The 25,823-nt window shown below is 27.7% G+C and overlaps 8 protein-coding genes across 8 annotated transcripts; 4 read left to right on the top strand and 4 right to left on the bottom strand.

Moving 5' to 3' along the window:
* Nucleotides 1–456: 456 nt before the first annotated feature.
* On the bottom strand, nucleotides 457–1,853 carry T551_03276 (uncharacterized protein; the record flags this gene model as incomplete). The annotated part of the gene is made up of 9 exons (XM_018375539.1): nucleotides 457–672; nucleotides 717–805; nucleotides 854–926; nucleotides 971–1,102; nucleotides 1,152–1,204; nucleotides 1,249–1,289; nucleotides 1,343–1,564; nucleotides 1,605–1,702; nucleotides 1,743–1,853. The coding sequence occupies 9 exons, from the start codon at nucleotides 1,851–1,853 to the stop codon at nucleotides 457–459; spliced, it is 1,035 nt and encodes a 344-aa protein (XP_018228145.1).
* A 500-nt stretch (nucleotides 1,854–2,353) lies between these two features.
* T551_03275 (uncharacterized protein) lies at nucleotides 2,354–9,099 on the top strand (the record flags this gene model as incomplete). Its single annotated transcript, XM_018375538.1, has 12 exons — nucleotides 2,354–3,194; nucleotides 3,244–6,368; nucleotides 6,409–7,544; nucleotides 7,589–7,672; nucleotides 7,716–7,882; nucleotides 7,927–8,097; nucleotides 8,141–8,244; nucleotides 8,289–8,417; nucleotides 8,460–8,550; nucleotides 8,594–8,755; nucleotides 8,797–9,000; nucleotides 9,044–9,099. Exons 1-12 carry the CDS (start codon nucleotides 2,369–2,371, stop codon nucleotides 9,097–9,099), a joined length of 6,255 nt encoding a protein of 2,084 aa, XP_018228144.1. The 5' UTR covers nucleotides 2,354–2,368.
* Nucleotides 9,100–9,263: 164 nt separating this feature from the next.
* On the top strand, nucleotides 9,264–12,467 carry T551_03274 (uncharacterized protein; the record flags this gene model as incomplete). The annotated part of the gene is made up of 12 exons (XM_018375537.1): nucleotides 9,264–9,366; nucleotides 9,408–9,705; nucleotides 9,747–9,886; nucleotides 9,982–10,040; nucleotides 10,092–10,257; nucleotides 10,301–10,459; nucleotides 10,508–10,746; nucleotides 10,798–11,373; nucleotides 11,419–11,449; nucleotides 11,495–11,614; nucleotides 11,655–11,838; nucleotides 11,882–12,467. 12 exons carry the CDS (start codon nucleotides 9,264–9,266, stop codon nucleotides 12,417–12,419), a joined length of 2,613 nt encoding a protein of 870 aa, XP_018228143.1. The 3' UTR covers nucleotides 12,420–12,467.
* A 52-nt stretch (nucleotides 12,468–12,519) lies between these two features.
* T551_03273 (uncharacterized protein) lies at nucleotides 12,520–12,971 on the bottom strand (the record flags this gene model as incomplete). Its single annotated transcript, XM_018375536.1, has 3 exons — nucleotides 12,520–12,580; nucleotides 12,625–12,826; nucleotides 12,878–12,971. 3 exons carry the CDS (start codon nucleotides 12,969–12,971, stop codon nucleotides 12,520–12,522), a joined length of 357 nt encoding a protein of 118 aa, XP_018228142.1.
* Nucleotides 12,972–13,084: 113 nt separating this feature from the next.
* T551_03272 (uncharacterized protein) lies at nucleotides 13,085–15,191 on the bottom strand (the record flags this gene model as incomplete). Its single annotated transcript, XM_018375535.1, has 10 exons — nucleotides 13,085–13,116; nucleotides 13,163–13,264; nucleotides 13,309–13,356; nucleotides 13,401–13,752; nucleotides 13,798–13,913; nucleotides 13,959–14,106; nucleotides 14,154–14,344; nucleotides 14,389–14,841; nucleotides 14,882–15,029; nucleotides 15,078–15,191. The coding sequence occupies 10 exons, from the start codon at nucleotides 15,189–15,191 to the stop codon at nucleotides 13,085–13,087; spliced, it is 1,704 nt and encodes a 567-aa protein (XP_018228141.1).
* A 112-nt stretch (nucleotides 15,192–15,303) lies between these two features.
* On the top strand, nucleotides 15,304–18,023 carry T551_03271 (uncharacterized protein; the record flags this gene model as incomplete). Its single annotated transcript, XM_018375534.1, has 16 exons — nucleotides 15,304–15,340; nucleotides 15,402–15,455; nucleotides 15,502–15,587; nucleotides 15,635–15,786; nucleotides 15,831–15,907; nucleotides 15,950–16,260; nucleotides 16,304–16,467; nucleotides 16,510–16,694; nucleotides 16,744–16,794; nucleotides 16,836–16,879; nucleotides 16,920–17,051; nucleotides 17,094–17,205; nucleotides 17,255–17,634; nucleotides 17,677–17,755; nucleotides 17,799–17,834; nucleotides 17,878–18,023. The coding sequence occupies 16 exons, from the start codon at nucleotides 15,304–15,306 to the stop codon at nucleotides 18,021–18,023; spliced, it is 2,046 nt and encodes a 681-aa protein (XP_018228140.1).
* Nucleotides 18,024–18,127: 104 nt separating this feature from the next.
* On the bottom strand, nucleotides 18,128–22,993 carry T551_03270 (uncharacterized protein; the record flags this gene model as incomplete). The annotated part of the gene is made up of 21 exons (XM_018375533.1): nucleotides 18,128–18,226; nucleotides 18,268–18,309; nucleotides 18,352–18,389; nucleotides 18,741–18,969; nucleotides 19,015–19,248; nucleotides 19,294–19,456; nucleotides 19,498–19,571; nucleotides 19,618–19,708; nucleotides 19,749–20,044; nucleotides 20,090–20,195; nucleotides 20,241–20,355; nucleotides 20,405–20,770; nucleotides 20,815–20,890; nucleotides 20,938–21,045; nucleotides 21,089–21,328; nucleotides 21,370–21,528; nucleotides 21,577–21,820; nucleotides 21,865–22,381; nucleotides 22,427–22,519; nucleotides 22,569–22,632; nucleotides 22,679–22,993. 21 exons carry the CDS (start codon nucleotides 22,991–22,993, stop codon nucleotides 18,128–18,130), a joined length of 3,669 nt encoding a protein of 1,222 aa, XP_018228139.1.
* Nucleotides 22,994–23,361: 368 nt separating this feature from the next.
* Nucleotides 23,362–25,437, top strand: T551_03269 (uncharacterized protein; the record flags this gene model as incomplete). The annotated part of the gene is made up of 6 exons (XM_018375532.1): nucleotides 23,362–23,378; nucleotides 23,422–24,400; nucleotides 24,446–24,836; nucleotides 24,878–25,146; nucleotides 25,192–25,308; nucleotides 25,351–25,437. 6 exons carry the CDS (start codon nucleotides 23,362–23,364, stop codon nucleotides 25,435–25,437), a joined length of 1,860 nt encoding a protein of 619 aa, XP_018228138.1.
* Between the last annotated feature and the right edge of the window lie 386 nt (nucleotides 25,438–25,823).

Here is a 25,823-nt window from a genome sequence, read left to right as displayed (position 1 = left end):
GCTCCTAAAAAGTGGATGTGTTTCGGTGCATTTGAAGGGTTTGGAGGGTTTTCTTATTGAAGATCAGATAGAATTGAGTGACAAAAACCGAGTGACAGAAAAGCTATAAGAGACTAAGGACTCAGTTAAAGTAGATTTCTAAACCTAGAAAATGATTACTTGAATAATGTTGTCGAACCGATATGAGTCCAAAAATTTGAACTCTAAAGTGACAGTCTTGGAGCTCTAAACAAATGATTTAGTAAGATAAAAGTAAAAAGCCAGGTTGTCTTTATCAATTTTCAAAAATAAGGTATTCCACTTTTGTTGGTGATTATATTTTTGATTAAAAATATTTTAAGAAAATAAAAGGCACTAGAACCAAGTTTTTTCTAGAAAGTATTTAAACTGGTATACGATTATTGTTTAGAATATCTGAATTGAAAGTTTGGTGGATATTTTTGGCTAAAGCTGTAGTTAAGGACTACACATGGTAGGCGACGAACTTGGAGGAAGCGTATCATTATCACTGAAAAATTCTTTTTTTTCCATATGAAAGATTTGTTTTTCGTCATTTATTTTTGTTTCTAGGATAGAGGCTGAACTTTTGTTTAATATGGGGGATTCTTCCCATGAAAATATGCTTTCTGGTGGAGAATCCAAATTGTCTCCGCTATAATTTGGAGAATAAGCCTATAAGTATAAGAAACCAAACAAATATGGTTACGTTAAAAAACCGTTTTTTGATGTGACTTTGACATAGGCGTGACTGTTTTGTCAGATGCAAAAGCTTCTTGCTGAAACGCATTGATCGGAGGATACCAAGCTAATCTGTTATGAAAAAAGAAAATTCTCAATATTAATGTACACTTACAGTCATCCCGTTTTAGTATTTTTTGTTGCTCATCACTAATAATACAATCCCTATATGTAATTTCAAAAAGTCCCTATCACAATGAGTCGAAACGAAGTGAATCAATTTAATAAAAACCCTCCAGCCAGGATGTAAGACTCTTTGTCGTTTTTTTGTTAGTTTGTGAGATTCATCTTTGTTTCTATGTGTTGACCAAAACCCACGTTTCTTGGTATCGTCTGTCGGTTCTGAGATCCTAGTCAATTCATTCTATCTCCCATCAGTACTGAATCGGCTCTATATTCAACATAATACATACCAGTGGTTCATCCTTGTCGTCCCAAACATTTTTTTTTGAAAGAACATTGGTTCCTAAATTATTTTATCAATTCCAATAATTTTCCGGATCATTATACCTTCGCTTGCTTGTTCTACTGATAACGGAGGCCAAAGAAATCTACAAAAAGCATTTTAAGAGAAAAAAACAAAGCTTTAGTATAGACAAAATACCCCTGAACTTGTGGAGATCGTAACAGCATACGTATCTCTTGATGCTCTGTAAAAAACACCGGGTGACCAACAATTGCTTCTCCTTCTCCACCTAAAAACTGGATTTTCGGAACAATCAATCGTGCTGAAACCGTAAAATTCTCTGCTTCATAAATTCGAAGCTCCATATTTTTTAGAGTCAAATACGCCCCTTTGATTTGTGTAAAGCGTTTTTTAAACTCCCTGGCCCTAGTTAAATTGTCCTGCACATGAATATTCCTACATCTGATATGCTTCTACACATTCTTGTGTAAACTCGCAACACATAAACGTCTCCATATCAGAAACCTCTGCAAGTACCGGTTTTTCATATGTAAGAAACTGCCATTTTAGCTTTTTGGCTCCTAAAATCCTCTCCTACCCTCATCACCTGCACCCTCTGGCTCTGCACGAGTCGTATTGGATTTTCTGCCACTGTTTTCAGCGATTGTCCTACTTTGCTGCGTATCCAGCTTTTCAAGATACCACTCATTGCTTGCACAGCGCCCACTCGCTCGTCATGCACGTGACCCAGAAATCACATGATTTCTTCATCGACCCCTATCGCTCTTTCTCTGTATCACGTGATCAATATAAATCACGTGACCTCTTTCGGTCACGTGATATAGTTGCCATTGGCAACGCTGCCTGTGCCGCATGGATGCCTCACTGCTGTGCACAACGGATATATGCACTGTATGCGTGCAACTGTGTATTATGTGCATTTGCAACTTATATTTTGCAAAAAGGCATTTTGCATGCTGTGTCATCGGCTTGCTGTTCCTCACAGTGCTTCACAATGCCTCGCCGTGTCTATGATGTGCATTCATCTGTTTTGCTGCACATTTGTCTGCTGCATTGGATATTGATGCGCAATAGCCAACCCACAATGCTTTTGAATGTATGTCACGTGACCCAATGAGTATCACGTGACTCATTTGAAGTCACGTGCATATATAAGGCGCAGCTACAGTGTTGATGTGCAGCGCGTACATGTTGCGCTGTTAAATGGGCTTTTTGTCCCGCTTTTTTGAGAGAAAAAGCGCTGAAAAACAGCGTAAAAATATAAATCAGACCCTTACAAGCTTCAGTACTCTTGATAAATTCACAGAAGATGGTATTTGTGACAAACCGGACGCTGGTGATTCGTATACAGTTCTTGATAATGTAGATTATTTAGAAACAGAAGAAACAGACAAGCAATGTGAGATGTATGCCCTTAGCACGGGAATGTATGCTCTTCCAAGCACTGTATATGCAGGGCCAAGCAATGTCTGCACAATAAACAGCAACACAAGCACAGGAGGCAGTTTATATGATGTTTCAAAGGGAACAAGGGGTGCATCAGGTGCAGCAAGCACGGTTTTTTCACAATCTCTGAGGAAACTTACAAAACTTTTTTTAAGAAATGCAAATACAGGCGTTGGGCCAGTAGTTGACCGAATTTCTGTGCTTCAAGACGGGATTTGTGTGGAACGAGGAGAAACAGAGACAGCAGGGAGTGTTTCGACGTATTTTATGCAAGATGATAAGTATTTTCCACCCTTTGGAGTATCTATTAGTCGATTGCCTGGCTACACTTTGCAACGGGAGATATCGAGTGATTCAGAGATGGTTCAGACGCAAAGTGGAGAGCCAGGAGCACGGGAGCGGTCGATTTCAGTAATACTTGAAAGGCTTCATACAGGGCGGCTTGGAAAGGATTTCTGGATGAAGGATGAGAACTGCTTGGCATGTTTTTTGTGTGATGTGATATTTACAAGTAAAAGAAGGGAATATCTTGAAGGAATGGCTAATAAGAAGCAGCGTGGCGTCGCCGACACCATTGTCGTGAGTATTTAAAAGGGAAAGAATGAGTGTTATGGGAATTGATGGATTTTTAGGTACATGTGGACAGATTTTTTGTTCAAAATGTACAACATTGATTCCAGGAACGAGTTTTGGACATATCGAGTATTTGCGTGTGTGTAATAGGTGTAACAAAATTATCAATGAGTATGAAGGCGTAGATATTGATAGGGTGGAAGGAAGGACGTTTTCAGAGAAACATTGGTTACGATCAATATCTCAGAGTCCATTTAAACCGAATTATTTTATGAATGCGCTTTTCCCTAAAAAAAAAGCATATAATGTTACATTTTCGCCGAAAAATACTCAACATTCATCACATGATCCATTAAATTTGGGTCCTTTGTCTCCGATATCTTTTAAGCCAGTCGATATTATAGACAGTGATGGATCAGATGTGAATGAGGATTATTTAGCATCTTCGTTGAAGTCCTTTAATATTGATCCCCCATGTGATACAGTAATTCCGTTAAAGCGGGAATTAATCTTACGAAGAAAAAAGAAATGCCTTACAAATAAAAAGAATGACTTTGGTTTTGACTTAAAATTGACTAATGTAGCTTTTGAGAATATAAGAAAAACATCAAATTTATTTTCGAATAGTTCTATATTTTCAAAAACAGATAGTGATTTCTCAATGCACGAAGATCATTCATTTTTAGAGAGTGAAAAATTAACAAACACAAATCAGGGGGAAAAGGGACTTATAAAGGCTAGTCAATACATAAAAGGGCAGAAAAGGCCAAATAAAAAGTACGAAGATTCTCATGTTTTAATTGAATATCCAAAAGATATAGAAATTTCTAAAAGTACATATTTTACCCAGTCTTTTTCTAATATTTCTCTAAAAATTTCTCAAAAATTATCACAAAATGGTACATTTTCGAAAGCAATAGATACAAATTCATTTTCTTTATTTTATATCCGGGAACTTTTGAAACAGTTATTATCAGATTTTAATGTATCTTTTGTTTCAGATTGGGAACAGGTTTTAACTCCAATATTGTTTAAAATTGTTGATAACATTAATCCTAATATTCGAAATGGTGATGATATCGACATACGGCATTATGTAAAAATTAAAAAAATTTTAGGAGGTAGTCCAGCATTAAGTTGTTATGTTCAGGGTCTTGTGTTTACAAAAAAACTTGCGTTAAAAAAAATGAACACTTCTTTGATAAATCCGAGAGTTGTTTTAATTGCTTTTCCGATTGAATATCATCGTACAGAAGCTCATTTTATGTCATTAGATCCTGTTATAGCTCAGGAAAAAGAATATCTTCGAAATCTTGTAAACAGAATAATTGCATTACATCCTACCATATTATTTGTTGAAAAAAGCGTTTCGGGGCTAGCTATGCAATATTTATCTGAAAGTAACATTGTTGTTGCGTCAAATGTAAAACCGTCCGTTATTCAAGCAATTTCTCGTTGTACAAGAGCAGATATTATTTCATCAATTGACAAACTTGCATTATCACCTAGAGTCGGGAGATGTGCTTATTTTAATTTAAAAACTTTTGTTAATCAAAATTCTTCAAATACCAAAAAAACGTTTATATTTTTAGAAGGATGTCCAAAAGATCTTGGGTGTACAGTTATTCTTCGTGGATCAACATTTCAAGAACTTTCTCTTATAAAACAAGTGGTAGAATTGATGACATATGTAGTTTATAACTTAAAATTGGAAACATGTCTTATGAGAGATCATTTCATTTTATTATCAGATATATCATCGAATCAATATATACCAAATTTTTCGAAAAAGACCAATTCTGTAAATGACAATGTCCATGGAACATCGTATGATGCTATTATAAGTGCATTTGAAGCGAGACTTTTATCTGCGTCGCCTTATGTTAAATTCCCTCCTCCATACATGCTTCTAAAAGCTCGGGATTCAGAGAGATATCTTAAAGCATTACTTAATAATGAAAAATCAGATACGCTGGATCAAAAGATTCATACTCTTTTAAAAGAAATTGATGCTTCTGATAATGATCATTTATTATTAAATGCAAATGTAGAAGGAATATTAAAAAATTCCGAGATTGAGAAATTACAACAAGAACTTAAAGTTCAAGAAAAAAATTGGAAATCTTATTTTGTTCAAGATATTGGTATTGCTAATCCCTTTTCTCAACAGGGTCTTGCTGTACTTTATTCTAGTGTATGTACAGCATCTGCGATTCCTTGTAAAGGGCCTGCTATGAATATCATTGAATATTATCGTGAAACGGATTGTACTTTAGGTCAATATATTGAAGATATGTGTTCAACTGTTAACATCATCTGTAATGCAAATCTTTGTGGAAAAAAGCTTTTTGAACATCATCAATGTTATGTTCATGATTATGCTCGTATTACTGTTGTTATACAGGAATTAAACTATTTTGTTCCTGAAATGCAGAAAAACATTCTCATTTGGAGTTATTGTAAAATTTGTAAAAAAAATACACCAATGATACCCATGTCTGATAATACTTGGAAATATTCATTTGGGAAATATTTAGAGTTGACATTTTATAGCATTGCTTTATGTAGTAGACTCGATGCCTGCAATCATGATATAAATAAGGATCGTATTCGTTGCTTTGGATATCAAAATTTTGTGATAAAATTTCAATTTGATTATATAGAGCTCTATGGTCTTTCATTACCTCAAACTGAAATAATATGGAAGCCAGAAGAATGGATTCGGATGAAATTGGAAGAATATAATTCAATAAAATCAAAAATAGAAAAATTTTGTGACTCCGTTGAGATTAGATTGAATAGTATTACGTTAGACGCTATGCCATTGGATAAGTTCGAAGTATGTAGGCTTGGGATAGATCGTTTTAGGAAAAAAATTAAAGAAGAGAGAATATTTTTACTAGATTTATTGAAAAATTCATTTGAAAATTCCCATCCTTTGAAAATTTTACCTCTTAATCGTGTTTTAAGAACTATACAAGAAATGGTTGTTCAATGGGACTTTGATTTCAATGAATTTGATAAAAACTTTTTTCCATCTGAAAAAGATTTACGACGGTTTACTTCTTTACATCTAAGAAAGTTCTTTATGGATAAAGATTTTATTTCAGATAGTAATTATTCTAAAGGTTTAGAAGTTTCCGGAAATCAGAGTTCCAATATTGAAGATAAATTATTAAAAAGAGTATTTTATATATTTTATTTTTACTTACTAATTTTCATAGGATAAAGATGGTCTTTTAATAATAAAAAGAACATCTAGCGAAAAAAAATTAAAATTTATATCTTCTAGTGAATCTAATCTTTCATTGAATAGTAGAGATAATATAGATACTGATATTCCTAATGTTAAAAAAGAAATAATAAAAACCTCTTCTCCAAAACAGGTCACCGTTTTTGCTGAAAATGCGTACAATGTAATAGATGATAATTTAGGTGAAAAAGTATACGAGTTTTCAGATAATAATGATAAATTTTCTCAAAAAATACAAGATTTTAATGATAGTTACCAGGAAATGGATTTATTAAATAATAAAAAGCCTGTTGATACTGAAACCAATGTTCTTTATGATAATTCTTTAAATTTTTCTGAAAAGTTAAGCATGCAAGGAGAGAGAACTACTTTTCCTGTTTCATCTTTTGGGAGTTTTCCTTTTAAAAATTCTTTTTTTAGAAAGAATTTTATAAAAATTCTTAAACTTGATCATAAATTTTCTGGACATAATTTTAAAAAAGATAATGTTTTTCAAGATATTTCAAAGTTAAAGAATGTTAATTTTCAGCCTGTTTTTAAATATCAAAAAAATTTAGATACACAATTTAATTCTCAAATTCCGGAAAACTTTAGTGAAAATAACATTCTTAATTTTTCTAATGATTTTGAACAGTTTAATAGAGAATTCGAAAATCAGCAAACTCAAAGGCATTTGAAAATCAAAAAGAATTATGCGTTTCCTCCTTCATCATCAAGACCTATTGTAGAAGTTTTTCAAAATGTTCAGGAAGCTGTTAATGAGGCTTCAGATGATGAAATTCCTATTAACGAGCAAAAAAAAATTATGAAAAGAAATAAACAATTTAGTTTAAATAAAAAAGGGAAAAGGAAAATGAGAAGGTCTAGAACCATTGATTCATTTAACTTATATGGAAATAATATGGATCTTGAAAACTCGGAAAAAGACTCTGATCTTTCTTCTTTGGAAATTCTCTATACTTCTGCAGAACGTTTTAAATTTCCCGATGATGATATCGCTGATGAAATTCCTACACACGGAGCTGAGAGAATATCACTTATGAAAGCTTTATTTGCATTTTGGGTTGATAGAGCTACTGTCGGATGGTCTGCATTGAATTATCCTCTGTAAATTATTATATATTTATAATTTTCATTGTTAACAATATTAGCAACCCATCTGAACATGTATTTACTGATTCAGATATAATTGTTCGAGAAGATGAACCTAGTTCTCTTATTGCATTTATATTAAGGTAAAATATTTAAAATTTAGATAAATTAGTAATAGTTTTATAGTTCTGCTGACTATTTGGATAAACTTAAAGAAATGGAACATATTAAAGTTCTTCATACTATATTTGGAAATTCAGAAACTGATGAAAAAATAAAAGATTTGAAAAATTTAACTAAAAAACCTTTAGAAGATGCTTTATTAAAGCCTATGGGAACTCATTTAAAATATCGTAAGATCTAGTTAAATATATTGAAGTTTCTAAAAAATATATAGAATTTCAGGAGGGTTCTGCACGATTGTTTTGTAAGGTATTTTATGCAGAACAATTTGATGCATTTAGGCGTGCATGTAATTGTGATGAAAATTATCTTTCATCTCTTTCAAGATGTTTTAAATGGGATTCTTCTGGAGGGAAGTCAGGTTCAGTGTTTCTTAAAACTCGAGGTAAGATGTATTTATTAAATATTTATTTTAACATATTTTTTAGATGACAGATTAGTTTTGAAGCAATTGTCTCGCTTGGAAACAGAAGCTTTTATAAAATTTGCACCTTCTTATTTCGAATATATGTCTCAGGCATTCTTTCATGAAGTATTGTTTTATTATTTTACAAACTTTTTATTAATTTGTTCAAGTTACCTACTGCAATGGCAAAAATTATTGGATTTTATCAGATAGGTTCTCGGAATCCTCATACAGGAAAGGTTACAAAAATGGATGTATTAGTAACAGAAAATTTGTTTTATGGAAGAAAAACATCTCGGGTATATATTATATTTATATTTACTTTTTAATTAATTTTATAGATTTTTGATTTAAAGGGTTCGATGAGAAATAGGCATGTGCAATCAACTGGTAAAGAAAATGAGGTTTTGTTAGATGAAAATTTAGTTGAATGTAATAATTATTTTTAAATTAGTTTATAAGTAACTTATTGTAGTTATTTATGATTCTCCATTGTTTATTCGTGAACATTTTAAAAAAATTTTAAGGGCATCTTTATGGAATGATACTTTGTTTTTAGCAAAAATGAATGTTATGGATTATTCTATGGTTGTAGGTATTGATGATGAAAAACAGGAATTGATTGTGGGGATTATTGGTATAATTTAATATCATTTGATTATTGTAACATATTCATAGATTGTATTCGTACTTATACTTGGGATAAAAAGTTGGAAAGTTGGGTTAAGGAAAAAGGTTTAGTAGGCGGTGGTGGAAAAGAACCCACTGTTGTAACTCCCCGTCAATATAAAAATAGATTTAGAGAAGCAATGGATTCGTACGCTTATTTGCTTGTTTTTCTTTTAGCTAATAGCATTTTAGGTATATTTATGGTTCACCAAGGTATATAATTATTTAATATTTTTATATCGTTAAACTATTATAGTTGTTGGTATTTTTATGAAAGTGCATTGGGGCTTAAGGTTTAATTTTGAAACATAAAAATAGTAATATATATAGATTTTGTATTGCATCATAGTTTTGAAATTTAATTATATCTCTTATTGTTTTTTATTCTTTAAAACTAATTTTAAATTTCGATGTGATTCAATATTATATTTGTAAAATGTTATAAAATACTATTTTACTTGTAAATATAAGGAAGAATGGAAAAGTTTACATTTTTGATGAATTCTTTAACTAATCAGCAGCGTTCTGCTGTAACAAGCTCAGAACGATTTTTGCAGATTTTAGCAGGTCCTGGTTCTGGTAAAAAGCATTTTTTTTGTTATAAAAAAAATAATGATAAGGAAAAACACATGTTTTAATTAGTAGAATCTCTTATATACTTTTAAAGCATAATATATTTCCGAAAGATATTGTTGTTGTAACTTTCACAAATAAGGCGGCAAAAGAGATCAAAGAGCGAATTAATGTAACCATAGGCAGAGACGTAGCTGTTAAATTGATTTCTGGTAGGTCTGTTTTATTTTTTTTTGTCTTAATTTTTTATATAGGAACTTTTCATTCTTTTGCAAGACAATATCTTGTAAAATACGGATATTTAATCGGATTGGGTATTTTTGGTATTGTAGATAGATCTGACAGGTTTTTTTCTAGCTTATTATTGCATTTAATAATCTTCGAAGTATTCTTATAGTTAAAAAATACTTAAAAGAAAAGCATATTATAGATTTACATATTTTAATTAATAATACTACTATTAAACTTTCAGCCAACTCAATTATAAATATAATTTCTTCTTTAAAGTCTAAGAATATATCTACTAGTGTTTACTCGGATATGGGGAAATCCTTAATTTCTTCTGGATTTTTATATCATCAAGAGATTTTAAATATATATTGGTTTGATTACTCTTACTAGCTTGTTTTATTCTTATGAATAGTTATTATCAGGAATATCTTTTTAAAAACAAATTACTTGTAATATTCTATTTTATTTTATGATATTTTTTTAAAAAAAAGATTACTTAGGATTTTGATGATCTTTTACTACACTGTTTACACTTATTTAAGGAAAATCCTAAATGTTTTGAGAATATTAAGCATGTTTTTGTGGATGAATATCAAGATACAAACTTTGTTCAGTATAGTTTAATAAAATGTTTAATGTCTAAAGGGTCCTACCTAACAATAGTTGGTATTTTTATTTTATTTTATTTTATTTTTTTAATAATTTCTAGGAGATCCTGATCAAAGTATATATAGTTTTAGGTCTGCTGATGTTACAAATTTTCAACGTATGAAACACGATTTTCCTGATTCTACAGTTGTTTTTTTAGAAGACAATTTTCGCTCTTCTGGAGCTATTTTGAATACAGCTTTAAAATTGATTGAACAAGGTAAAAATAATTTTTATGTATTTATATATCATATGAGTTTTACTTTAGATGTAAATCGTCCAGCTAAAGTTCTTTATTCAAATTTAAAAGTTGGATTTACTCCTGTTTTAAATGTTTTAAAAGATCATATAGAGGAAGCTCATTGGATAGCTAAAGAAATTCAAAAATATGTAAATAATACTTCTGGGTTCCTAACATATAAAGATTTCTCTATTTTAGTACGTTCTTCAGTTTTAATACAAACTATTGAAAATTCATTTCAAAAATTTGGCATTAATTATAGAATAGTAAATAGAATTTGAATTAAATTTTACTAAAAATTTTAATTAACTGATTAGGTTGGAGCTTGTAAATTTTATGATCGTCAAGAGGTAAAAGATATCATTGCGTATTTGCGATTAATATGTTTTGATGATGAACTTGCATTATCAAGAATAATTAATGTTCCTAAAAGAGGTATTGGAAAAAATACATGGGATTTAATTGTAGAGAAATCAAAGTTTACAAAAAAGCCTGTATTAGCATTATTAGAAGAAATAAGTCAGGGAAGGTATAATATTAGAAGGGATAAAAAAATAGAAAATTCAATTTCAGCTTTTATTAATATTTTAAATAAAATTAAAGGTTATATAAAAAATCAGATAAATATACATGTTTCTGATATTATTATTTATATTTGTGATTTAATAAGTTATGAACAATATTTATTAAAAGAATTCCCAGATGATTTTCATGAACGTTGGAACAATATCTTGCAACTTATTAATAATTCGGATACTATTGATTCAGATATAGATGATTATTCTTATTTTGAAGAAATTGGTCATACATTTCAAGGACCTTTAATAAAATTTCTTGATAACGTAGCTTTATTTTCTGATACAACAGAAAATGAAGATGTTTCTATTTCTAAAGTTTGTATAGTGTTCGTATAAATATAGATTAATATATTTGAATAGGTTACTATTTCTACTATTCATGCAGCAAAGGGTAGACTACTTTATAATTAAAAAATTACTAATTTATAATTCCAAGGTTTAGAATGGCCAATTGTATTTTTACCTGGTCTTTATAATGGGTCTCTGCCACATTCAAAAGCTGAAGATATATCTGAAGAACGTCGATTATTATATGTTGCGATTACTCGGGCTCAAGGTAACTAAGTTTTCTTTTTCAAAATAAGCTAATTAAAAAGCTATGCTTTATTTGTCTTGTCCTCTTAAAAATAGTTTTCAGGAAAATTTAAGACTTTCTTCTTTTCTAGAAAAAATATCTACTGTTGTTCCATTTGAAAAATATAGTCCAAAATTAAATATAACATTTATTAAAACTATTTCTGAACTTTTAAAGAGACCTGAGCCGACTTTTGATTTTTTAATGTATTAGATTTGATTTTTTTAAATATTTTTTTACTGAATTTAGGTTTAATCTTGATAATAATGATTCTTTTATGGATAATACATTTTGTAATTTTTTTAAAAAAAAAACAAATGAAAAAAATAGTACTAAAACTGAAACAGAATGTTTAAAACAATCTGATAATAATGTGAATTCTTGTATGACAAAAACAACTTCGAACCATTTTGGATTTATAAATGCTAAAAAAGTTCTTTATAATAATATAAATAATGACAATCAAAAAAAAATATTTAAACAAATACATAGCTTTAAAAAAAATGAATACTTTAAACAATATACATATAAAAATGATAAAGATCCGAATTCTTTAATTGAATCTCAATTCAAATGCACAGATGAATCTACATACATTCAAGAATTAGATATGCAAGAAAGTTCGTGTAATGATAGTAATATTTTATCAGAATCTCCAACAAATTTGCACCAAATACAGTCTATAAAGCCTCTTCAAATGAGTAAACAAAAAGCACTACCTCTTGTTAAACGTTTAGGAATACGTAGAAAAATGCCCAAACGTGCTATATTTTATGGAAATAAGTAAATTGAGTGTTATTTGAATGATTTATACACAACAATGTATATTTATATATATTTGTATGTTGCATATTCTATAAATTTACTTGTTTATTGTTATATATAGATTAGGATTTTTTTGCATATTTTATACATTCAAGACAATAAATAACGCTATTTCGTTGATATCTAGTTTAAGTAAGATATTATGGTTTGTTTAATATTGTGTATACTGTATAATCCTACATATATCACAAACAATATGATGACAAATAGTGCAAAGATAATCTTCAGAGTCTGATAGTGTATCAGCTGTAAACACAATCAGTTTATCACAATCATCACATTTCAATGATTTTAAATTAGTATTATTTTGCTTAGTTTCTTTATTTGAAATTATATTTTGAGCCGAATATAATTTAGTTAGTGTAATAGCTATTAATATTTGATTAGGAAAGTACAAAAAGCAAATATATAAAAAATTACTATGTATTTCTTCAATCGATGGGCGATTCTCTTTATATTTTTTTTTCAAGCGAGTATAAAACAATGAATCATTTAAAGTTCGCTTTTTATTCATATTTTGATTTTTAGTGCATTTAAATTTATTTTTAAAAAAAAAATATTAGTGAAAAATATTTTAATATATATATTTGAGTATCAATTAAATGCTAAATATTTACAAATTTGTTTTTAATCCCAATAATGTATCATTCCATCCCATCCTAATAAATATGTTTAAAATATTATAAAAAAAATAGTTTTAAATACCTCCTGTTACAACTTTGCTTGTTTCTTGAGGATGAAAGGCTATTGTAGATAAAGGACCATTATGTGCAGCAAATTTTTTATACATTCTACATGTTTTCCAATCTGGAATAATTAATAATAAATAATTAATTCAAAAAATCATTTACCCCAAAAACACGCATAACCACCTGAATCACCACTACATAACAAACGCCCTAGCATTTATTAAACTAAAAGATTCGTGAAAAAATATACTAACCATCTGGAGAAAAATTAACTTCCAATGCATATCCAGCACAGCTATGGCCTTTAAAATTCTTATGGCGTCTTTGTCTAAATTTATCTACAACTGAAAATACAATTATTTGATTATCAAGAGATTGACAAGCTACATATTTTCCAGAAGGATGTAACGCTACTGATGGCATAGAATGCATATAGGGTTCTGCAATATATTTAATAGGAACAGGTATTCCATATTCCCAAGCACGTAATGATTTATCATCCGAGGTAGTTATAAATCGTCTATTTTCATCAATAAACGTAATTGTATTTACTGCTCCTAAATGGTGATCATATTCTTGTATAATTTTTCCAGAGTTTATATCAAACTATAGAGGTTATTAATTTAAATGTAAAAAAAAGCTTAAACATACCTGAACAATTTTTTTATCTGACATTCCAGTAAGAAATTCGTTTTGTTTATCATGATCTGGATTAAATTTTACAACATAAGGAATTTTTCCTGTAGTAAATCGAGATATACATTGTCCTAAAATACTTAGACTTCTTCAGTTATAAAAGATAATATATTTACCTGTTTCAGTGTCCCAAAGTTTTATCATTCTATCATAACTTGCACTTAAGAACTTTCGACCATCATTTGTAAACGTTATATCTCTAACACCTGTACTATGTCCAAAATATGTACGAAGAAGCGATCTATCATGATAAACATCCCAAAGCTATCAGTAAATAAACAATACGTATAAAAAAATTAATCTAATAAAACCTTGATTTTAGAATCCATAGATCCAGAAAGCATAAGGTGTCCAGAACGAGGAAAAAATCTCACTGAAGAAATAGTCTTTGTATGATCTTCCCATGTGTGAATGAGTTTTTTTGGGACAAAGCATTCCTGTTGTCCTGGTTCTTTTGATAAATTTATGTCTAAATCTTGAGGTACATGTATATATGTTCGGCCTAATTAAAGTATAAAAATAAATTAAATAAATTAGGAATATTACCTTGATAGTCATATATACTTTCTCCGTGAAATGTTGTTTTTTCTATGCCAGTTGTATTAACATCAAGATCTTGAGACTCGATGATAGGATTAGAAACAGGAATTTCATCTTCATCTTCTCCATCCGTGTCTGGAGGAGATAATGTTTGTTCTATTTCTATGTGTTTATATTTTGCCCAAGGGCCTTTATATGTATTTTCTCCATAAACTGTTGCTAAATCACCTTCTTTTTCTCTCATTTTTTTTAAATCTTTAGTTCGTTGCTTATCAAACTTTCTTTCTAATACACTCTCTCCATTTTGCTTCATAGCAAGCTCCAAATCTCCTACAAAAGCTTCAGGTCCATGCAACCCTATGGCTTGGATTGATGGGTCTCGTGCATATCCAAATGCATTAAATGTACGATATTGATCACGGAATGTCGCATCTGAAAAGCCCTGTTCCTCTACATGACCTACACATATTAGATGTTTCCTAAAGATACGTATATTTACCTGTGATCACTGTTTTCTCATTAAGTGTTTGTCCATTAAATGGATTAATAGGTCCCTGGACGGGTTTAGAAAGATCTTCATATGGGATATTTATCATTATTTTTCGATTTTTTAAATCATTTTGTGTTAATTTAAGCTTCTTAGTGTCCTGTAATTTATATTTTAGAGTTTTTAAGGATAAAAATTATATAATCACCTGAAGAGATATATCTGGTGCTGCTATAATTTTTCTATGATTATTTGATTTTTTTGTTGATAGTTCTATTTGATCTTCGTTTTCATCTGAAGATGCATAGTTAACAAGTGCCATTTGGCAATTCTTTTGAATTTGCGTATTTTTATATCTTTTTATTTCGTTTTTTTAAAGTATAGATTGTCTCGAATCTTAAATTTGCATGATCGATATCTCTGTATGTGAATAAATGTGGGTATTGGAGAGCAATTCAGATGAATTGAATGGTATTTAAGTGCTTTTTTCTTGTTTATATTAGTTTAATATGTACTAATGCTTTAATTTTAGGTGTTCGTCGATATTTAAGACCAGGGAAGGAGTATCTTGTTGGGCGTGCAAAATGTAAAAAAAATAGAAAATACTGGATAAAAATGGCTTATTTTGAAAGATATTACGGATATTACGATTGAATCGAAAACAGTGAGTAAAATACATGCCAAATTTGTTGTAGGAAATGTGGAAAAAGGATCATCTGTAAATTATTTGTGATTTGAAAAAAGCTTGTAAAAATTGTTTTTTAGTTGCTTTTGGATGAAAAAATACCAATATATGTTGTTGATCTTGGTTCTAAGTTTGGAACAACCATAGATAATGTACAATTGATGAATGCATCTAAGAAATGTGACCAAGGTTCCCAAGAGATTATATTTGCAAAATGCCAAGGAAAATTCAGGTTTGCATTTGCTAGTGTTTGAAAACAGTGATTAATTTTCTAAGATTATTCTGGAATCCTGTTGTTTTTACTTTGTCTGGAATAAAATTAAAAGATATTCAGCCACTGGTAGAAGTTTATGGTTTTATAGCTAACAAATTATTCCTATAATATTTATTTTTAGGCATTAAAATTTCAAAAAAGTATTCTGAAAAAACAACACATGTTATTTCCAAGCAGAGAAATACTGCTAAAAATCTTCAAGCTTTAATTTATGGTGTATTTGTAGTAACTACTTCTTATGTAAACGAACTTATAGAAACAATAAGCCTTATAGAACTCGATTTTGATCATGGATTCCCTAATCCTCAAAAACATATTCCCCCAGATAATATATATTCAACTATTGATGCATGTTCAGAGGACTTTATGCCTAATAATAAGCGGAAGTATTTATTTCAGGGATTAACTTTTATTTTTTTTGATGAGAAACAAGTAATGTTTTATTTAATTTTATATTTAGAATTTACAGAGTTAGTATTTTAATTTATCTCCTCCAGTAAATTCTGCTAGTGGAAAAGCTGTTTTTTGTAAAAATACGTCTAATGTTGAACAAATCATTCTATTTATGCAAAATCATTCTAATGCAATTGCTGTATTACCACTTAAAGATTCCTATTATATTAATATAGCATCTAAAAGGTCTGTTTTTATATCAATATATACGTGTAACTTATATAATAGAACTAAAATAAATTTAATAAATCAAGATGATTTCTTGGAGCCTATATTAAAGTTGGATCTTTCTTTATTCAAGAAAAATTCTTATGAAGACTATGATTCAATTTATATGAATAATTTTACATGTGAAAAAAGTAGTGTTTCAGAATGTCATAAACAATTATTAAATAATAAAAAATACAATTGTGGTATATTATGAATTGTATTCAATTCTTGAAAAATATTTGATGAATATAGAATCTTCTCCTAGATTTGGATTAGAACTAAATAACGAAAATATCTGTCAAGGTAACAATTTATTTAATGTTTGGATAAATATATATTATTAGTTTCTAAGAAATGCGATTTAAATAATGTTTTAAGTGATAATGTTGTGATTTTTGTATTATTTAAGTAATTATTGATTATTTAAGGATAATAATTGTGATATTAAATCATTGGAAATTATAAATGATGTTGATAAAAACACTGTTTTACAAAAATTTTCAAATTTTAATAGGTTTATAACAGATGACAAAATGATTCATCAAGTGTCTGATAATAAGGTATTTAGTTTCTATTGGGATTATAAAAGTTGATAAAATTAGTCATGTTTTATTTCTACTAATACTGATATAAAAACGAACCACGCGCTTAATAATCATACAGATTTTGTTCAAAATACTCTATTTTCACCAAATAAATTGAATACTATGCATCGTAAGATTATTAAAAAATTATTTTAAAATTATGGTTTTAATCTTTAAAGATATAAATGGAATGGGTTTTCAAAATGCAGAAGATTTTTCAGAAAAATTGTCTTTAAATGAAAAAGTTTTAAATAGGAATATGCACGAAACTAAATCCTATAATCATTTGAATTTAAATTCATTTTTTGCATCTGATATTAAAAATTCTCAAGTTTTTTTAACTCCTGTTTCGCAAAAAAATGAGATAATATTGTCTCAATATAAAGAAAATGAATTAATAGATGATCATTGTCTTTCTAATCTTTATGAAAAAGGAGAAAATTCAAAAGCTGTTGAATATTCTAAATTAGAATTGAATTTACAAAAACCTTCTATAGATATTTCTTCTCGTTGGGATCCTAAATGGAATGGAAGAAAAAATTTTAAAAAATTTAGAAGAGTTTATTATTAGATTTTTGTAAATAATGTCTAATCTTTTTAGGCTCAAAGAACACAACCAACATACACTCAGCATGTTCGTCTTATAGAGTATAAGCCTGAAAGTATGCGGTTTATTTCAGGTATACAATATCTTTGTGTTTTATTTTTATAATAATATATTAGAACCTAATAAACAAAAGAATAATAAACAAATATTTAGTAAGATATTTTCCAATTAAAATAAAACAATTAATTTTTGCAGAAACAAATATTAATAATAATGGTTTGAGTATTTCAGAAAATGATTTAAATAGAGATAAAATTAAAGTATTTTCAAAAAATATTGAAAATTATTTCGATATCAGTCAAGATAACAGTGATGATGATCCCTTAAAATTTAGATTATAATCTGTATTATAATCATTTATGCATTATGGCTCCATGTTAAATAATGTTATTTTTTCTATATATTGTTTTGCATATATTTAAATGTAATTTCGAATTTATTAGTTTTAATTTTCTTTGGTTTTAGATGATTCAGATAACATTAATGATCTATTGATTTGTTGTAGTTGTTGTATTCCTGTAGAATATAAATATTTTATTGTTCTCTATTAATGTTAGGGTTTATATTTAAATATTCTTTATTAACAATATCATGAATTTTCCTATTTCTTTCAAATTCTTGACGAACCTAATTTAAATTAGTTGAATTTAGTTTTTAAAGGAAATTTACCCATAGATATATTTCATTCCTTTCTTTTTTTTTTAATTCTAAACAATTTAATAGTGAATACAAATAATAGGATATTATACTTTTTGTAGATCTTAAAATTTCTCTATATAAACTAATAACTTTATTTTTTAAAATAAACTAATTGCTATTATTATAATTTTATATGAAACAATATAAAAATAGTAACATGTTTAAGTGTTTTTTCTACTTTTTCCATTATCGAATTTATTGTATTAATAATTGATAGGTTAATAAATTATATATAAAAATTATATTTAGATACTGGTTATTATAATCATTATAAATTATATAATTAATGAAATAATGAAAAAAAATAATTTAACATAAATCCTTAGACTTAGGAAAAATTATTAAGATTCAAAAAATACTCGCAATAACATAAAGTTGTCTTTTAAGATTAAGTGTAGAAGGAATAGGTTCTTTGGACATAGATAATTTTACTAACCATGAAAAATCACTTTGAGAAGCTAATGAAATGCTTGATTTATAACTAGCTTTATTAAGTTGAAAATGTTGTGATGATATTTCGAATTTTTTAGCAGATATTTCTGCGTTTTTGATGATTTCTTCGGGAATGCCAGCCATAGCAGCGACATTCTATATACATAGTAAGAACCGTAGTATAATTTAGATTATAACTACCATTCCATATGAATTAGAGCTCATACCCGGTCTTAATTCATATAAAAATGTTATTTTTTTCTTATCTTCATCAACATGTGCAGCCATATAATACATAGCTATTTTTGGATGATTTTCAAAGTCTTTCACCAAAGAATGATAATGTGTAGAGAAAAATCCAAGACATCCTACATATGTAGATAATTGATGAAGTGTAGCATATGCGATTGCCAGACCATCATAAGTTGATGTTCCCTATTGTAATAAGCTATAACTATACTAGAAATATATAACCAATACCCGCCCGAGTTCATCTAAAATAACTAGTGACCTTGAAGTTGATTCTTGAATAATTTTTTTAGTTTCTGAAAGCTCCACCATAAAAGTAGATTGTGATGCAAATATATTATCACTTGCTCCAAGTCTACTTCTAATCGAATCCATAGGAGTAAGTACAATACGCCTTAATAAAATTAAATAAAGAAATATTTAGTTTTATATTACTTTGCAGGAACCCAACAACCAAGTTGAGCTAATATTACAGCAATACATGTTTGCCTTAATAAAGTAGATTTTCCCTAATATAAATTAATTTTTATTAAAGAAAATTTGAATAAAATATACGGCCATGTTTGGTCCTGTTAGCAAAGCAATTGTTGGATTGTTTCTGGACCCACCTAGCTTGATACTATTCGGCACGAAGCATGATGAAGTACTACAACAATTAGTACTAATAGAAAAAGACAAAAAATAACTTTTGAACTACACATGGATGCCGTAATTCATCAAACTCTAAAATACTATATTCACTATCAACAATTTGCGGACGACAAGACGGTTCTGCAAATTCCATAGACGATATTGATAAGCTTGTTAAACAGTCTAAATATGCAACATTTTTGATTACTTTCAACCATTGGAAATAATTTTTATCGAAATAAGTAAAAAACGTATTTTGAACATTTTTAATTATAACTTTATGAGCTTCTTGAGCTTCTTGAAGTTGTCGTACTTTTTTTTTCAATTCAGGAGACCAATATCTATTCACAGACTAAATAATTAAAATTTTAGTAGCTCAATTATTGTTAATACGAACTTTTGTAGATGAAAGTTTTATCCACGAAGATGGTACTTTAATAGATTTAGGAATTTCTAGTTGGTATATTTCTTTTCCAATATTTCTAAAAGTAATTTGAGGTGACCTAAAATTCATATTATACAATAATAACAATAATAAAGAAAATCACTTGAATTGGTTTTTATAATCTTTTTCCATCTGAAAAAGCTCATTTTCAATGGCTTTTATTTTATCTTGAGAATCATCAAATTCCTTTTCAATTCCAGGATTAGGAATAAGCATATCTAATAGTATTAGAATTTAAATAATATAATTATATGTATTACTAGATACCTTCACTTTTACATTTTTGCCAATTAAATATTTTTTGCCATTCATCAAGAATATTTACAAGATTTGGAATGTTATTTATAGTATTCCAAAGAAGGCCATTATTTGGTTTTATATTTTTAGAAAGGTGCTCTAATGTGCAATATATAGTATTAAATCCTTCTAAAACACATACGAAATCTTTACTTTTGCAATTTTTGGCATGAATTCGTGAAATCATTCGTTCAAGATCCGGAAGTGTTTTAAAAGAATCAATAATAATCTTTCTAATTGAAAGATCGTTTAATAGTTCTACTGCATCTAATCTTTCGTTAATATCTTTAACTGAACGTAATGGATGGCATAGCCAAAGTCGAAATAAACGTTTTCCTATTAAAAATATTAATAATAAAATCATATCAAACTACTTTTACCAAATGGGGTTATGCATCTATTAAGAAGTTTTATAAGAGTTCCTTCTGTTCCTCCATCATAAGAATTATTAAAAATCTATAAATTTTATGTCAATATGAACATATATCAAATAATATAGTAACCTCAAGGTTTTTCAGGGTTTGTCCATCAAGAATAAGTGATGAAGTTTTTTGTATAGGGTCATACCATTCGAAATTCCCAAGAGTACATAAAGTTTTATCCATTTTTAGCTCATAAAATTAATATAATTTATATAAAAGTTAAATTACTAACTGTTTTCAAATACCATATTAAACCGCCTACAGAAGATAATGCTAATGGGTAGTCTCGTGCTTTTTGAAGTGCAGAAGGCCAGCTTTTATAGTCATTATTTTCGAAATAACCATTCATTAAAATTTCTGATTCAGTTGTTTGCTCATTCCAAAATTCTATATTTGGCTTTATAAAATTACATATCATTTCATTAATTCCAGAATTTTTTAAAAGTTTTATAGTTTGAGGAGTGACGTTCCCCTTGTATAATTAAATAAAATAAAGAATTCAAGCCAAATTACTTTCTCTAAAATAAGTTCTTTTGGTCTTATCTGAGTAATAAGAGTATGAAGTTTTGTTCTTATAAAATCATCTTCAAAATATGTAATATTAAAATGTCCGACAGAAGCATCAATAAAGCATACTCCAAAACATATCTGAGATTTATCCATTTTATAGTCCTCCTAAATATAATTATTGATTTAATTAAAAAAAACTTTGAATTAAACCTTAATCGCCATACAATATGTTGACATCTCTGATTTTATAATTCCTTCATTAACAAGCGTTCCAGAAGTTAATACTTGGACTAATTCTCTTCTAACGACTTTTTCTTCTTTGGTTTTAGAAATCTTATCTCTCATTTCTTTACTAAGAGCTGATTCTAATTGATCTACACGAGCAATTTTGAAATTTTTTGCAATAAATTTAGAAGCCCAGTATTCGTAGTTAGCTTCTGGAATACCAACCATTCTAAATTTAGTAAATACTAAATATATATATATAGAGATGAGAACCTCATAGTTCCAACTCTATCTGTCATCTTAAGATTAAATAATTGATGACCAATATCTGCATCTAATTGATATAATTCATAAAATTTTCCTTTTTGAAAAAAAACTACTGTATCCATAAACTTGCATTTAATATCCCAATATTGCTTCTCGAATGGCTTGAATGACTTGTATGCACTTGGGGGTATATATAATGTTCTTTCATCATAATTGGGAGATGATGACAAATTTCCATCAGCATCTCTTCTATATTCAGGAAGCAAAAACATATAATTTTCACTATTTTTGTCACTAATATCCTCAAAATGTTGTTTTGTTTCTTGGTTATTAAATGGAAATTCTGAAGATGGTTTTTCATATGACATATTAATCGATGGAGATCCATCTATAATTTCTACAATTTTTTCTTCTGATTTCTCATCCTTTTCCTTTTCTATATCTTTAATTCTATTCTTTAATATCTTTGTTTTTTTCGTTTTTTTTGAATTCTTTTCTTGATTACTAGTTATAAAATCTGAATCTTAAATCGATAAGAATAAATCTATTGTAGTTATAAGTTATTTACCCTCTTTTTCATCATGAATAGTTTTATTTTCTAAAATAGTTGCTTTGAATTCATTGTCACTATCATCCACAATCTTGGATTTTTTTCGCCTTACTGCTTATAAATGTCATTATATAATAGACCGATATAAATGAACTAATACCACATGTATAAACTATGTTATTTTCATCTTCTGAATCATCTTCACAGTTAAATCTTTTTTGAGACTAAGAAATCAATAAATCTAATTTTTAGGAAATATAGGATATTTACATTATTTAATGGTGGAGATAAAGGAAAAGGAGAAGAACTTTCTACCTCCAGATGTGGCCTCCTCTCCAGATCGCTTTCTATGTTTGAAGTTAAAGGGGTAGATATACCATTAAAAGAAATAGTTTTTTCATGATTCGATGACTGTTTTTTTGTATTAAATGGTGTTTCAAAAGAATCTTTTTTTGCAGGAGATAATATATTTATAGATTTTACAGGAGTAGTTGGAAATTCATTTGAATTTTGCTTGTTTTTTTCTGATTTTTTAATAAACCCTAGGAGTGTTTGCTGTTTAGTATTCTTAGAATTCTTTTGCATTTATATCATATATTTAAAAAAAAAAGTGCTTATGCGTACTTAAATTATAAATATGTTAAAATTTTTAAGTTTATAGGTTATTTTAATAGAGTAGATTACATTAAATATTTAACGCGAAACGCGTGGTTGGTAAGATTTTGTTATATGCACGTGATTTATTTTATAAAAAAAGGAAAAATACATAAAATCCTATTATATATATGTTATTATGTATTTAATTGTATAAATTAGTGGATTTTTATATATTTATGTAACATATTTATGTATAAAATTTTTAAAGGTTTTTTAAAACTAAATTTCTGTTCTTGAACGGTTTCGTTATTGATAATATTAACGTCAAAAAAAATAGTTTAATTTTTTAATGGATTATGATTGAAATTATAGAGTATAATGGGTATTTTTTGTTTTTTTTTTTTTGTAAATAATAGAATTTTCTTTTTTTGGCTTTTTTTTTTTCAGATTTTTCAAAGTTATGCACAAAATCTATCTGATACAGAATGGTTTTACCAGCTTCAGTGTAGGAATACTGCATTTGTGTTTAATACATATTGTTTTTCTTTGGAAGATGATATTCTTGAAAGATACCCTTTTGCAAATAATGGAGAATTTAATGGAAAGTTTAAAAAAGAATTCGAAAATCTTGTTGAATCTTTATTTTTATCTTTTGATGACTGGAAGAAACATAGTGTTTTTGATACTTTAAACAGGAGTGAAGTAAATGATTTTAATAATACAGAAGATAATTCTAAATATTATATTAATGAGTCATTTTTCCATGATTTTAAAAAAATGGATCAGGTATATACTGATAATGATCTTAGGGATAACCAAAAAGATAAAATACATATTGAAACCAATAGTTCTTCTGGAAATTTTTTGTATAACTTATTTAATCATAGTGGTCGTTCGAAAATATTGCCTAAAGAAAGATTTAATTATGCATCAGCTGATTGTGCTGCCTCTGTTTTGAAAGCAAATGCAGAAGCAAAAGGTGTAGCATTTATATTATCGTCAAATAAGGATCGTTATATGCTGAATAAATGTTCTGCTAATAATAAATTTGTTATTATTGAACTTTGTAATGATATTCTCATTGATACAATTGTATTAGGTAATTTAGAGTTTTTTTCTTCTAGTTTTAAAGATTTTCGTATTTCTGTTTCTGATAGATATCCTGTTAAAAGATCTTTATGGAAAGAATTGGGTATATTTACAGCTATGAATATAAAAGATATTCAAACATTTACTATTACTAATCCTTTAATATGGGCAAAATATTTGCGTATAGATTTTTTAACGCATTATGGTGATGAATTTTATTGCCCAGTTACACTTTTGAGAGTTTATGGTACAACAATGATTGAAGAATTTAAATATGATGAAAATGAGTTTGAGGAAAATAATCAGGTTAGTAACAAGAGTTCTTTTAGAAACAATAATTTACAAATTTAGTCTGGAACTGAATCAAGTTTTAAGGAGTATTCTTTTGGAAAGCAAAAAACAAATTATCCTAATAATAAAATTTCTGAAATTTCATCTTCACCTTTTCAATATTTTGTTGGTACTCCAATAGTTATCGATTATGCTGTTAAGACCTTAAATAATAACATAAATCACAACATGGCATCATATCCATTATGTTTTATTTCTACGTTAAAAAAATCTTTAAATAATTATGATTATCAAATATCAGCTTTATTTTTAAAAGATCTTGTTTGTTCAGCTTTGAATAACCATAGTAATCAGGACCTGAATTTAGTATCTGAAAAAATGAATTCATCTTTTGTTTCTCTTGTTTCTAATGTTTCTACTGAATTACCTACAAAGTCTACATTAGTTCAAGGTTCAAGTAACTCTTTGATTCAAATGTTTCTAAAAAAAAAGGAATAGGTACACAAATAACTCAAAGTATTAAACAACAATCTTCACCTTCGAATACAGAAAATGTAGGAATGCAAAAAAATATATATAAAAACATTAGTAAAAGGTTATCTTTTTTGGAAATAAATACGACTCTTTATTTACAGTATATTGAGCAACAATCTAAAATATTAAGGAGTATATTTGTTAAAATGGAAAAAGAACATGATGATAAAATAGATTTTATTATTCGAACTTTAAATTCTACTTTATTTTCTCGCTTAGATATATTTGTAAAAATTTCTATTTATAGATAATTTGATCTAATTTATATAAAGAAGCATCAGTATGAAGAATTATGGCAAATTATTACAACAGAAATTGAATATCAAAGGACTAGATTAAAAAATGATATAAATATAGTTACTTTTAAAATGGAATATTTATCTAATGAGGTTTTTTACTTTTTTTTAATTTTAAAAGATTGAATTTTATAGATTTTGATTCAAAGATGGGTTATTATTTTTCAGTTTTTGGTTTTGTTTACTATTCTTGTTTTTTTTGTTATTAAACAATTTGCTTAAATTTTTGTTATATAGATATATATAAGTTAAAAAATAAGATATATTTTGAAAAATTTAGTTGTTGTTAATTATTTAAAAAGATTTGGTTTATCTTATGACTATAATTTCAAAGATTATTTTTTGATTGCTTTATCTTAGATATTTTTTATTATAAAACCATTCATTATAAAAAAACATTCATAAAATAAATTTTTTTACTAAATAAATTAATCTACTTTTAATTTCATGATTTCATGTGATATCTTGTTATTTGAACTAATATATAGTTATATTAATTTTTTATTTAGGAGTTTTAATTATTATCTTTTAAAATACATAAAGCTATATCTAGGTAAATCTTAATACAATTAAAAAAAAGAAAACAAATTAAATATTTGATTCACATG

The sequence above is a fragment of the Pneumocystis jirovecii genome, assembly GCF_001477535.1.
Source record: "Pneumocystis jirovecii RU7 chromosome Unknown supercont1.16, whole genome shotgun sequence".
Lineage (NCBI taxonomy): Eukaryota > Fungi > Ascomycota > Pneumocystomycetes > Pneumocystales > Pneumocystaceae > Pneumocystis > Pneumocystis jirovecii.
The sequence above is the reverse complement of the archived record's forward strand: the minus strand, read 5'-3'. Positions and strand labels throughout refer to the sequence as shown.